Source organism: Calonectris borealis, chromosome 19, assembly GCF_964195595.1.
Source record: "Calonectris borealis chromosome 19, bCalBor7.hap1.2, whole genome shotgun sequence".
Classification (NCBI taxonomy): domain Eukaryota; kingdom Metazoa; phylum Chordata; class Aves; order Procellariiformes; family Procellariidae; genus Calonectris; species Calonectris borealis.
Window position 1 is genome coordinate 3,927,532 of NC_134330.1, and position 14,723 is coordinate 3,942,254.

Here is a 14,723-nt window from a genome sequence, read left to right on the forward strand (position 1 = left end):
ATCAGTAACTATTTAACTGCTTTTTGTTAACTTTAGCTGTCCATTTTCACCATTTAACTTTGAATGCCAGTTTTACATGGAGATTCCTTGGACTAACAACAAATTGGAAAGGCAAATGCTAATCAAAATTCTTTCACACAAATAATTCAGAAAAGGAAACTGGGAAATTACTCCACTAGAAAGAGTCTTTTAAACAGATTTTATCCCGGTCAGGACACAGGCTGCCTGTTCTGCTAATCCTGAGCAATTAAACATTTTTATTCTTTCCCCTTATTTCTTGTAAAAAACAAAAAAAAGCTGCACCACATTAAAAATGTAGGGCACTATTGAATTCCTTGTCCCTGTGGGATGGAAGGCTGTGAAAACTGGCATACACCTAGCAGATTGTTTTTGAGAGTCCTTCTGCAGGCCAGGACTGTGGAGCCAACTTTTATAGTGATTGAAAAAAAGCATCATTTTCATTTCACCTAATAATTCCTTAGATACAGTGATATTTAACCCTCGTAACACTCATTATCAGCAAAAATGGCTATCACTGACATGCAGGGGACTAGTAATGATTTTAATCTCTGGAAAAAACTGTACCTGGTTTAAGTTGGCTGAAACAGCCGCTGATGTTTTTGTGATCTGAATCAAATCCCTTGTGCAGATAAATCCCCGCATTCAAACCTTGCAGGATGCTTAGTCTGTTAGCTTTATAGTCAGAGGTCTGCAAAGTCCCCACTGGGACTGACCTGCTTTCAGCATTTCACATGAAAACTTATATTGTTACCACCCTCCTGTCTCCCTCCAAACAATCAAGGAGATTGGCCAGATTTCTCTTTGGAGCCTTTCAACATAATTTCACTTTACAAGTCTAAAAGAAATAGGCTGTTGGTGCTATTGTACCTATTCCTCACAGGGCTCCATGTGCTGCATTAAGAGCACATCTGTATACATCCGTTAATTCCTTTTCTTTTACATTTATCCAGGGTTTGTCATGATAAATTCAGATTTTAGATCCAATTAGAAGTTGCTGGTTCCATTAAAAAAAAAAATATTTTGTGAGCTCATTCAATCATACCCAGATTAGGAATTAAATTTAACATTCTTGATTTCAGTTTGAAAGCAGAAAATTAATTAAATTCAAATTTTTTTTAGTAAGGTTTTGATTTGCAAAAATCAGCCTTTTCACTTTCTGGAAGTCACGTTTCTTTCTTGTTAAGATGGACATTTAGTTTAAGAGTGACAGAATCAAAAACAAGTTTCTTCAACAGCTTCCATAAAAAGTGAACTGGAATTAGGACAAAAGAAACATACTGGAAGAAGCAGCAGCAATTGCCAACTTGATTTGGCTTACAGGAAATTAGCAAGCAATGTTTATGTACTCATGAAACATTCCAAGAAAGCATAACATTACACTAGACACCACTGGTAGACAGAGGATGCTCCCAAGGGAAAATCTAGTGGAGACAGAGTTCAGTGAAAAGGTAGCTGACAGTGAATTTGAAGGCGAGAAGAAAGAAAGGGGGGGGGGGAAGAGTGGGATACAAATGTTCTGGCTTGGTCCTGTTCCCTTGTCCTTTCCCTAGCCTGAACCAAGAAACGCAGCTCAAGTGAGAGACTGAAGGTACCATTTATTCTCCCTCATGGCTGCTCAGGACACGAGCTTTCAATGCTTGCAACTGTATTAACTCATTTCTAAACTACTTAATTCTCGTCATAGTTCAGTTATTTTACATGCTGAAGATTAAGCAATGGATGTTTACCCTGAGCTACATTTTTATTTTGCAACCCTAGAAACGTAATTGAAAATGCCATTTTTATTACTCTAGTCTCCATTAAACAAACTTAAGCAGAGGGGGACGAGGAAGAAAATAAAAAGAAATCTTGTATTTATGGTCTTAGAAGTACTTGTATGTTTAGCTACTGATCAAGCATTCAGGCAATTCTGTCCTCTCATTAGAAAGAGTGAAATTTAAGATGTACTTTGCTTCTTGAGAGGGCTGTTAGTCCACTTTCTCTGTTAGTATTTTCACTTTGGTATTGCTACACGTTACTTCAGTCTGTAATGCGTACAACCTACCTGGAATTTTTGTAGGTAACACAGCTGCTGATAATTTTAAAAGTTGTAGTGACCAAAGTTGCCTTAATGTATCTTTTCATATTATTAGAAGGAATACAAGGGCAGACATCAGATACCATATATTTTCAGAATTTCTCCTCTCTACATTTGAATTGGACAACCAAGAATTTCATAATTAAATCATCAGTCAGAACAGGAAGTCAGTAGTAAAATGAAGTTAATTTGGCATGCAGTTCACAGCAGATGCATCTGTGTAAACTTCAATTCAAAATAATCTACACGTAATGAAAAAAACATCTTAGCTGACCGAAATCCTCCAAAAATGAAACTTCTGTAAAAAGCTGTAGAAGGAAAAAAAAAAGGAAAACGGAAACGAAGTTCCAATGACAGCGTTTCCTAAGACCGTGATTCACTTAAAAGCTAACCTGCTTTTCCTGTTTTAAGTGAAAAGTTTGCCATAATGGAAACAGGCAGAGAAACAGGAATAAAATATATAAAAATGTGCAACATAACACTCTTTATTTAATCCAATCTATTAATGCAACCCAGAAAAACATTTCAGCTATGATATTAGGGCTTGAGTCCTTCATACGAGTAACTGCAACTTCACTCAAGTTACAGACTCAGAATTTTTGACATTATTTATTAACTGCATGCAGGGTGAGACCTGACAGCTGCAAGATCATTTGGGATGCAGATACCCTTTCTGAAACTTACCTTTTACATCAACAGCTTTGAAGCACATGAGCGTTTTCTGCTAGCATTTAGAAAAGTAGTCAACACTGCAGCTGATAAAAGATAGCCCAGTAATATCCTATTACTTCTCTTTAAAGGAGATTAAAATCATCCAGGGCTAGTACAGAGAAGGTTGATCAGGAAAGCAACTATTCATATTGCAGATACACGTATTACTGTTGGCAGTGTAAGCCATCATTATTTTGCTAATTCAGGAATTTTTGTGTATTGCTGAACACAGAAATTAAGTGCATAAATTAAAATTGCTTAAGTTTTATAAACCAAACCTTACCCACATGCAGGCCTCCAGCCTGACTTTTGAGATGATAGCCCATAAAGAGATGGAGCCTTCAGTCGTCTCCTCATCAGGGCAGATAATTTGATCCGGGTAAGGAGGCTCAGGAAAATTAACTGAGTTACATTCATATGCAGCAAGAGTAACTGATGCTATGTGTGGACCCTGAAAAAACACAAGTAATTTCAAATGCATTTTATGTTAGTTACAATAAATGTTAAAATTAAAAACCCACATTTGTCCCTGATGCAAGGAACCTAGGCTAAAACTTAGTATTTCTCGCTTTGGCCATTAATAATGTTATATATGTAAAATGTTGGCGTTTTTTTAGACCATCTGAAGTGCAATGTTGAGCTATTAATGCTCTTTCCAGAAAAACCAAAAAACAACAAAAAAACACAAACAAAAACCCACATCCTTCTTGTGATCCACTAAAAATGTTAAGGAGCCTTTCAGCTTTTGCCATGCCATTGTACAGTAGCATGAGGTTGCCAAGGAGAAATAAGAATCCTTACTTCTTAAAAAACAGGAAAATTTTCAAAACTTTAAAATGTTCTCCTTAAGGTATTTATGGCCTACAGCTTTATTAGAGCAGGAGTTTTCCCTACTGTTGCTTTTAGAGGATGGAGGCATTTAAATTCTATGATTTTTTTTTTTTTTTTTTAAAAATGACTGGGACTTTACAACATCTTACAGTGGACCTTCTTAAATTTTGGATCTTTCTCCAAAAATCAGTTGCTTAATTTGTGTCAGTTTTTCTGTGTATACAAGAAAGTGACCTTACTGCTGTTTGCTAAAAATGGTTTGAAATATAATTCAAAGTTAAATGTTATTTAAATGCCATATAATTGAAATACTTCTAGTCTCCACCTTACATTAAAAGATTTTTTTGGACAGACCTCCACATAAAACTAGCATAAAAATCTATTCAAGAATTGAACTGCTACATACTTAAAAAACCTGAAAGAACTGCCATTATTTTAATACAAAAGGCCTGAGAAGCAATTCATATAGTCTATGGCCTGAACACTAGATGTTGTAGCTAAAAAATAAATCACTTAGCAAAAGGTCAGGGAAACATTGTCCGGGGAAGAAGGAAGAATAAAAAAAAAAAAAGTACTGAGTTAAACTAAGGTCTTTTCATAAAGTCACAGATTTAAATAAATTTTAAAGTTTTATTTACGTGCAGAATAAATTACAGAAACCTTAATTTCTGCTATTAATGATTTGATTCTGCTATTTAATGATGATAATGGGTTTTGACATCATGTTGGAAAACTTATTGGCAACAATTTTCTTCTACGTTTTTTTCTTTTAATGAGTCATGTTTTATTAGACCAATAAGGGAGCCTGATACCCCCCACCCAAATCAAAGCTAAATTTATTACAGAATAATGAGGGAAAGTGCGATAGACCTCAGCACTGCCATTCCCCTGCACAAGGCTTCCAAAGCTCACTTTGAAATGCAGGAGCCAGAGATACATTCCGAGGACCCTGCAGGCTTCGTTTGCACATTAAAGGGTGAAATTCCACAGCAGGTCTCACACAAAAGGTGAAGCTCCGTTGCTTTTTCTAGACTTGCTGGGAAGAAGATTTTAGTTGGGTTCACTCACGTCAACATTTCAGGTCCCACTGAAAAGACCAGAGCACTGGACTTACGCAATTACACTGATACTGTAATTTTTTAATGGCAGTGAAATAAGAACGTTGAAAAAAATATCAGTTATATTTTTCTGTAGGATAGCTGTGACTACTGTTGTTATATGTAAACAATTCAAAATCAAACCATTCTTCTGGCACGCAACTGGTAAAAGACAAGCTGCCCTGATACCAAGCAAATTCTTTTATTTATTCCTTGTTACTTTTCAGGAGACTAACTCAAAGTGCTTTGGCATACTTTGGATTATATGAATACATAGATGCAACCTGCTGATACGATAAACGAGGCATAGTCTCTTGCAAAACAAAAAAAAAAGTTCATTGAAGTAAAACTGAAAAAGAGAGGATCCAGAAATTGATACACAAGAGTGATTTTGATATGGCAGGGAGAACAAAGAATGGATGAACGAACCAATGACTAATAATGTATACTATTGACATTTCTGTAGGCCCCAATGGCAAGGAACTCCTTTTTGGTACTTGTGGCAAGATCATCTCTGTCCCCTTCAGCTTCATATCAAACAAATAGCGTATCTCTATTTTACTCATTGAGGACAGATGCAAAGAGAGAGTTGAAACTTTCCTAAAATTGTAAAGCACATTTATGGCAAACCTGGGAACCTCCTCCTCCACCACACTCCAAAACTTGGGGAATTTAATCCCACCCCCTGCTTGCCTCTCCCCAATCCGACAGCTACCTTGGGACAAAAAAAGGTCTCAGGCCATCTTCCTTAAATTAATAGTTTTCACCTGCAGAAGTCTGCAATAAAATTCTCTTCTCTTCCTCATGCAAATTTGCATGGAGGAAATCCCCACGTACTTGAGTTGTAAATGACCACTTCCTACGTTCCCCTGAGAGTACAGGTAAGGCTGTTGCCACGGCAGTGAGATACGGTGTGTGAACCAAGAAGTACGATTTTCAGTTCCACAAAATTTGGAAGACGCGCCACACTACAGCATCACTACAGCCAGCTGTGACGGGAGACTGTTAGTTTCAGTTTTATAACAGTAAGAGACAAATTTAATCGCTACTATAGCGAGGCCCCCAACCCCTTGCAAGGTTTCAGTGATCGCATTACCAGTTCCTCTCAAACTGCACACAAGTGTGTAAAGACGACCGTACAATCTCAGGAGAGCAAGCAACGACCAAATGCCTAACAGGAGGCTGCTGCAGGAGCTTCTTGCCATGAACAGCTTCTCTCAACAGAGTTGCCATCCTTGAAATGGCTTAACGGCCTCAAAACATTGCCTCCTGTTAAAAGAGCTCTCCCAGTCTCAACGAATGTCTGCAAAAGGAAAAATTTTACAAGAAGTAGCCAATGGAAAAAAAGGCATTTCACAAAGCAGCTGCAAACGGCCAGTGAGCCACCTGAAGACTACGCCAATTGAACATAATTCTTCCACTGTAATGTAAACAATTCTATAATGGAAAAAAGTTGGAGTTATGGAACCCACAGAAGCCACATTTTAACTGGAATAAGAAATAAAGCATAAACAGTTCATTTAGAGTGATGAAGTGTGGAGTATTGGAACTCGGCGCAAGCCAAAGGAAAGCAGAACAATCCTGTGTCCTCCTCTGGCAGCGGAGCCCAGCTGCCCTGCTAGTCAAATGGACAACGTCTCAGGGCTTGGCAGGCTGCGTGCAACATCTCTGACATCTGCTTTTGTTCTAGCTCAGCCCTGAGAGCTTACATAGAGCATTATACTTTCACAAAGCCATGGTTACCAAGCACCTCAAAACAATGGTTGGCTAAACAGGACCTTGGTTGCAATGCGGGGGGAGGAAGAGTGGGAGGGTCACTGGATGTTTCATAAGAAGGTGCCATTTTGCTTTATATTTAGCAGTAATTATAATAAATAAATAAATATTTCTATTTAGCAACAGCTAAATTAAATAGCAATTAACTCTCAATGGAACAGGGAACCAACTTCAAACGAGCTTTAGGTGCCACCTTTGGAAAATCCCAGTTAACATACACTCCGATGTTTTCTTTATACTCCTCCCTGTGCCAGAAGGATTAATTCTCATACAATTTTTTAATCCTCTTCACAAATAATACCTCCTCCACCCTCTCCTCCTCCTTCTCCGCGTGGGGCCGCAGTAAATACTCGGAGCGTTTTGCCTCTCTGCAATAGCTCAGTTTATTTCAACACTTTAGGAAAACTCCGAAGATATCCCCTCTTTGACCCTAACTGCAGCTCCACCTTTGAAAAGGGCATTTGCAAAACTGTTGTACCAGACAACAAATACTAAAACCAGGCGATTTAGTAGACACGCTGCTTGCCAAACCAGGAAGACTCGCTGAAATTCAAGGCATGTAAGATCCTGAACACCAACTGTCTTTCCCTCACCCTCTTCCAATGATTTTTTTTTTTTTTTTTTTTTTTAATTGCAGGAGGCACTAACAAGGGCTAACAGAGAAGAAATTGAGAAACATTCTGCTGACTCGGGCGAGAAACATTCGCTTGCCACTACTGACGACCAGAAGGAGCCTGTGGTTAGGCTGGAATGCGATTTGTTAGAAATATCTGTACAATTTACAAATCAAACAAGACAAGATCTGGTCATCAAGATCAACTCAACATAAATCTATTTTTTAGCAACAGTAATTTAGGGGAGTTTGGAAATCCCTAGCTATATAACCCGAATGTCTCATAGAAGGTAACCTCGAACTCTTGAACTCACAGGCCTTCAGAGAAGTTTTAGCTCAGTGATTGAAGGCACCCAAGTTAAAATAGACATTGCTACTCCTTAGAAATAAGTTCGTTTGAATGCTGTATTATGAAATTTCTAGAAAGTACAATATTTTTATCTATAAATTATGCTTGGAAATTCATCAGTGCGAGTGGAAAGACAGAGCAGGCACATGAAAAAAAAAAATCAGGAAGTTAAAATCCTTAAAAGCATGCTGATATGTATAATACTTAAAACAGAAAAGTCTTTACTGTAAGGAAAAATGACTGAGTATCCAATTAAAAATGAATCATATTTTCACATTATTAATCATTCTGTGCACCTAGACTGTGAACACAATTAAAGCTGCAAACAAATTCCGTAACAAATGTTGGTTTCTCACGTGCCCCTTCACAGAACAGCCACCCTGCTGAAGTGACACAAGCACAAGAACAACTACATCTAATTTTAACCTTTTATTTTTAGGGAAGATAAAATTTTAGACTGTCTCTAATTTAGAAACATTTCACAAAGAAAAGTGATATGTCTGCCAGCAAGAAAAATATTACAGTGAACTCATTGCTGAACTTAATGCACTAAAAATCTGTTTTCCTCCATGGATACACTGCTTTTCAAACTGGGTTCAAGACTCAGCCCTTCCACAGGGGGGAAACATGTCATGCTATATTTGATTAAGATAAATTGGAAAAACAAAAGCTTGCTTCTCATGGGAAACATCCTGCAAGTGTTGCCCCAGGCTGCGACTCATCTCATACTTATCTATGAAGTCATTATACCTCTCAAGAAAGTAACACCAAGTTACAGCATCTTTTTTATCTTCAAGAGCAGTGGACAACTACCCACAAAGAAAACCGCTCTGTGATTAAGAGGGAAAAGCTTGATCTGGAGGTGGCACGTAAATATGTCAATCTAGTCTGTCTGTCTGTGTTACAAGATTAAAACGTCTCGTGATTTTATATAATGTCTGGTATGCAGTACTGGCTGTAAAACGGGGCTCAGAACGAAGAAGGATCCCGTACCTAGAGCATCCGCAAGTGACACAAACATCCATCAAGCAGTCAGGGCTAGCTTTGGCAGACTGTCACGGCATTTCATGCAATATATTAATTTTACAATCATGTGTCTGTTAGCAAGTTTCTATTCCCACTTCAGTCAAGCCTTGCCCCACAGCGCAAAGCTGATGGAAATTCCAAACGATGAGCCACAAGCTCCGAATATGACTGAACAAGAACCACCGAGGGAGCAGGCACGTGGTACCACTGCATGCATAACAGCACCACGTTCCTACTTTGAGGAGTAACATGAAAAGGAGACGTTTTGTAAGGCTGTGCCCACGCTACTTTCTATAGGGGCAAACAGACTCATGTCAGGGAAAGGCACAATTGGAAGAATCCAAGTTTATACTCTGGTGCTGACAGAAAACAAAAATAATCTGTCAGCATTCTCTCTTTGCCCTTCCCTAGCCACCCACTTATTATTTCTGAAGAATAAATCACAGCATCTATTCAAATTGACACTAGCTGTGATGATTGGCTTCAACGTCTCCAATTAGAGATCGTCTTGCGCTGTTATCATTATTTCCAGCCTGTTCAAGGAAGCAGTGACATGAAAAGTATAAAGTTCAGGCTGTGCATAAAAAAAAAACCAAACCAACCAACAAAAAAAAAAGCGCAGAGACTCCAAGGGAGCAAATGAGGAGAAAGCACAACGTGACCTCCCAGCAGAGTTATGAGACACAGAACCAGTGACGAGGAAGTTGAGAGCAGATAACGAAAACAAGGCATCAGCATCTAAAAGGTAAAGTCCATCAACCTTCAAAAAGAAGAAAAGGGTGTACCGATCATCTTATTAACTCCTCAGCTTGGTGCAAGTTCAAACCACTATGGCTGGCCAAGACGCTCAGTATAGCTTAAATATTAACATGACATCAATATTTTGCGGACTTCTGAAAAGTCGAAGAAAGGTAGCTAATCCTGCACAGATGGAGGCACTTCAATAGCTGTTTATTGCCACAGTTCCAGCTTTAGATAAACTGTCCAGACCCTGACGTAGACGACTTTCAGCAGCACTGGAGGCCATATATGGAACTCGCAGTCACGCCATTTCGGGCTCTGACTCATGAGGTCCTGCAAGTTACGGTGGGGCAATTCGGGAGGTTATTGCTTCCAGCTGTTCCACCAGCCCCTACGCCAGAGGTTACTACCCTCGGAGCAGGACAGCGGGACCAGCAGAGTCTGCTTGGTAGTTGCCAGGCTCGCGCCCAGCAGAACTTAAACCACCATCAGTTTCAGCTCACATTAACGCACCAGACCGGGGCCTCGGGGCTCGGCCCGCAATCTCTCAGACCGAGCTGCAGCGGTGGAAGGGATCGTTCTTCCACAGCATAATCCAAACCAGAGGCGCTGATTTTATTCTCTGCAGGTATCTATTGATATCTGCCACATACAACAACAGTGGGTGCACTTACAGAGATTAAGACTCCAGATGAACATTTCTCTCCTTGAAAATACCATTTTTAATCTCAGGTTTTTTAAATCCGTTTAAGATACACCCAGGTTACACAACTAACCTGGCAGCGGTGTCCAGTTTAATTCATTGGACCCTTCCAGTTCATCAGTGCATTATTAATATCAATGCTGCAGTTTCAAGCAGAACAGAGCCCGTGTGAGCTGTAAGCAGGAGTTCCCGTCAAGAAATGGTTAGCAAAAGTGATTTTTTTTTTTTTTAAAGTTATATGTTGATTCAAGTATTCCAGGATGTTTCAGTTCATTGTAAAAAGCTTAGGACAGCTGGAGGAAGTAGGTTTAAAGGCATGAAGGAAACAAATGAGAGAATAAGAGTCACAAACAACCCTCACACAAACAAGATCCATTTCAACTTACTTCAGAATTAATTTCTGTCTTCTGCACCCACCATGTATTTTTCTTTCAACTACCTTAACAAGTCAATAGCAGTAACCTGAGCACAGATATTAGACAGAACCATTTTTTATTTCATTTGTTTTAGGCTTGCAAGTTGACATGTGAATTGAAGAACAGTATGGACTGAAAATGAACACCTGACTTAACAAAAATAATTCAGTGCTGGGAAGGGGAGCACTCTTGCGCCCTCCCACCTTGCTGAGGCAGCTCAGCTTTTGTTTCTCACTTTTTCCTTTACACACAGAACCCATAGTCTTCTGGGTTATTCACACTACTTTTGAATGATCCACATTGGTAGAGCAAAACTTCTCCTGAAGTTGACAATCACTATGAAAATACTCCTGAAAAAAATGAGAGTAAGTTCTGTGGATTTCCAAATTATTCTGTCTACTTCATAAAGTGGAGTAAGCCCTGTTTTGTGAGCTTTTCTTTTTAGAAGCACTTTAGTAATTTTATCATGAGTCTCCTTACAAGCTCAGCTCCTGGAACCGGATAATTAAAAGGAATTAAGTTTGATTTTTAAAAGTTTTCAGTAGTCCGGGCAGGAAAAGGTTTTTTTATTTGTGTGTTTTTTGTTGGTGGTGGGTTTTTTTTAATTATTTACACCAACAACTTTTTTTTTAAAAGCTAATGGGCTCATTCTTGCACAAGGTATCTGGATTTTAAATCTTCAGATTCTAACCTAAACCAGTTCAGATAGGGCCAAAACACGACTCATTTCAGCTGCTAACTACCACACTTTCAAGAGGCCAGAATGTGACCCCTCACCAAAGCCAAACCCTGGAACCAATTCAGAACAAAAGCGAGATATTGAACCCTCAAGCCCAGATAAACTCAAACTGGCTCTCTAAAGCCAGCACTGTCAATAAGGACACTGTCTTTTCAACTCACTTCTCTTTAAAGGCAGCGTTCTGTTCCTTTTCATGGCCTGAGATTATTGCCGTGCTCTCTTCCCCTCTGCTACAGAACACCCCAGCAAGAATTAAGTGACAAACCCACATACTACAGTTCTGAAAAAATTGGAACTCTTGTGCGACCTCCGCGCACAAAACATTCCTATTGTACCTCGCGTTTCCTGTTTGTGCTAGTCCCAACCCGGCCACCAGTGAAAACCTTTTCAGCAGTTGCTCCACTTGGCTCTGTCAGCAAGCAAGCAGAGATCCATATTTAAGAAACAAACACACAAACAAATGCAAACAGCCGAAGCTCGCTCTGCACTTTTGACCTGTAAGGAATTCGCTTCCATTCATCCCCCACCATTACAGATTATCACAGACCATCCACAGAGGGGACATTTATCCTCCGCTTCTCCCGGAAGACTTTTTGATAGGCATTAATTCTAAGCTGGTATTTTTGCCTCGGCCGCATCTTTTGCAATCCATTTGCCAGAGCTGAACTGAAACCAAATCACGAGGCAGAGCGTTGCCTGACGATGGCACTGGCAGCGCGGTCCCAACCAAGCGCTCCACCTAGTGTCCCCCGCTCCCCCGAGCCCCCTGCCCACCGGCAGCTCATTCCTTTCGTGTTGCGGCAGCAAACAGACCTCTCCGAGATGTACAAACGCAAGGAATTCCTGCCGAGTTACCCTCAGTCATCTTCTTTCGGTAATTAGGTGATTCGTGTCATTTATATTTTAATATACCACCAATAGAAGAGAAAACATTTCAGGGCTAAGAAAAAAAGCTGTGTGCTGCTAAAAACAGTATTTAGAGTCATTAATCATAATAGTTTTATTTCCTACAGAACCACATCATGATTACTATTTTTAAAGTGTTGTTTTTAAAGAATTGTGAAAAACCTTTAATGGACTTTGGGAAAATAAGCCAGCAGACTTGTTTTGAAAGTGTCAGAATAAAAAGGATTCTTGGAAGAGTGGCCTGCTTCCCTATTTCTGCGTTGAAGATCTGCTCTGTGCCAGCGCTTAGCTCAGTGCCAATTTGCAGCACGAGAATCGCTTCCCAAAAAGCCATGTCAAATTTTACATTTACTGCTGGCTACAACTAAGGAAGCAGCATTAAACTAGGAACCAATGCAGCAAACAATGTTCAGACCCTTTATAATATATAGAAGTTTCTTGAATCACAGAACTAGCAATAAAAAGCCTATTATCAAACTAACAGAATTGACCTCTCCCTCCTAGACCGAGATGTTTGCAGCAAGAACGTGCTGGTGACCAAGAAAATCCAAATCAGATGTGAACCGATACTAACCAGGGGCAGCAACTTCCCCCCAAACTGAGACTGCTTTAGACTGTAAAATCTACTTTAAGCAAACCGTTTCCAAGTACTCTCTTCTCAGCTTACCCCAGGATCTCTCCTGGCACTTGAATTCATGCCGCCCCAAAAAGCGGCTGGTGAGAGATGCTCTGAAGAATCCAGACAAATGACGGTTTTCAACACTGGAAAAACAGCTAACCAGGCCAGGGAAAGCAAACATCCAGAGTCATTCATATTTCTATGATTTCCCCACCTAATGGGCTGTGCTTATGAACAATTTGATATGAAAACAGTTGTATGCAGTAAATGGAGGGCTATATTTAAAAAAGATGCACCTGTGTCACAGCTGAAGAAGTTCAGGCGCACTGTCTGAACAGGTGCCTACATGCCATCAATTCCTACCCCTCGGCCCTTAATGGCAGAGACAATACTGCAAGCATCAACAAGAGCTCAGCAGCGCATGGGTGGGCCCAAGAGCATTGTTCTCTAAGCATGTAATTGCATTCCCAACAATCTCACTGTACATTCAGATTTTAAATGAGCAATTAATTAAAAGCAATTTTAAAACACTTACTGAGTCTATTCTCTATTGCCAGCAAATCCAGGCACTAAAGCAGAAGAGGATTTACTGTTTTGTAACTTTTCATTTCTTTGAATCAATAGGAGAGTAAGTTTTACCATAATGAAGAAATATAATTGAAGTATATGGAACATGAAAATTAGATATACAGTAAAGTAAAAGTTAACATAGCGAGTTCCCCGCTTAACCTATCATATTTCTACTTTTAGAGGCAACTGCTGCACAACTGACAAAGCAAAATAGTTTAAAACTCCTCCTTTTGAAAGCTGGAGCTCCTAATTGCATTGTTTCCAGATGGGTTAAATCCAGAATACTATTCTGAAACAATCTACCCCTAAAAGTTGCACCGTCTTCAGTTAGTACTCTGTGTTCCCTTTCACACAAGGTGTAGGCTCAAACCGAGGCGATATTAAGAAGTGTATTACTACACTGATAGCTTATTACATACACATATCGCTGATATAGCTGTATTGGCAAGAATATTAGCAGTTCGGGTACTTAAAATGGCAACACACTGTTAGGGGAATAAACTTGTGTTTTTACACTCCCACTGCCATCTAGTGGCTACAAAGCCCGATATATTCCACCAGATTTTGAACCACTCTGTGTTCAGACAAGCATTCAATTGCCCAGTAAGTGTAATTGTCCTGAATTTACAGTCCATGCTAATCACTAAATCTTGCATAGGAGAAAAGAGGAAAATGAATCCTTGCTTCTCGTTCTTCCCACACTCACTGCCTTTGTGGAATTCCGTCAGTGTAATAGAAACAAGCTTATCTGCCTTACACATTTAAAGCAAACAAGTATTTCTCCTGTAGTGTTACACATTAGATGTTGATGTTTTATTACATTTTATTCTATAACAACCTTCTAATTATTCCGTGCGATCTATTTTGTCTGGTTTTTCCCCCCAGCAAAGTTATATGAAACCTTGCCTCTTACATTGCAAATAAATACCTTCACTACATCTGCAATAAATACCTTCGCTAACAATATTAAACTAAATTTTTTTTCCTAAGTGATGGACCTCCCTGTAATCTTTGGAAGGCTGTTCACCTCCTATACACCCACCATAAGTTATACTGATAAGCCAATAGTGAAGTTACATTTTGTATATACATTACTTTAATGTCAGCTCCGGTCATGGCCTAAACATATCCACTAGGTTCGCATATGCCACAGGAAAATGTAAGTGATATGTTATGAAATTTAATTTGTTTTCGATTAAAGTAATTTAGAACTATTTAAACACCTGGATTTTTAAATACAGAGTAAAATACAGGTCAATTCGTTCCACTTTCTTTTAGAAATGAAGTGGTGCTGTCTTATGAAGACGTCGTTATGTGACAAAATCATCTTGGAGTGGCCTAGAGAATAAAATGACAGCACTCTTGCTACCCTGTGTCAGATCAATGCACAGCAAAGAAACACTACCCAGTTTCAAATACAGTTTAGAAATGGTGCCATAACATTTCTTATTTACTAGATTTCTGACACAATGTGTAAAAATTAAGATTAGGAACTGTATGATAAGCTCTCCAAACTGCTTCAAAGAGT

At 39.2% G+C, this 14,723-nt stretch overlaps 1 protein-coding gene across 5 annotated transcripts in view; it reads right to left on the reverse strand.

Moving 5' to 3' along the window:
* Positions 1–14,723, reverse strand: part of VMP1 (vacuole membrane protein 1) — a 70,962-nt gene that overhangs the window by 38,502 nt on the left and 17,737 nt on the right. For all 5 annotated transcript variants that reach the window (XM_075168462.1, XM_075168459.1, XM_075168463.1 and 2 more), the window contains one exon: positions 3,093–3,260. In XM_075168462.1, coding sequence (XP_075024563.1) covers positions 3,093–3,260 — 168 coding nt within the window. The remainder of the gene's footprint in view (positions 1–3,092; positions 3,261–14,723) is intronic.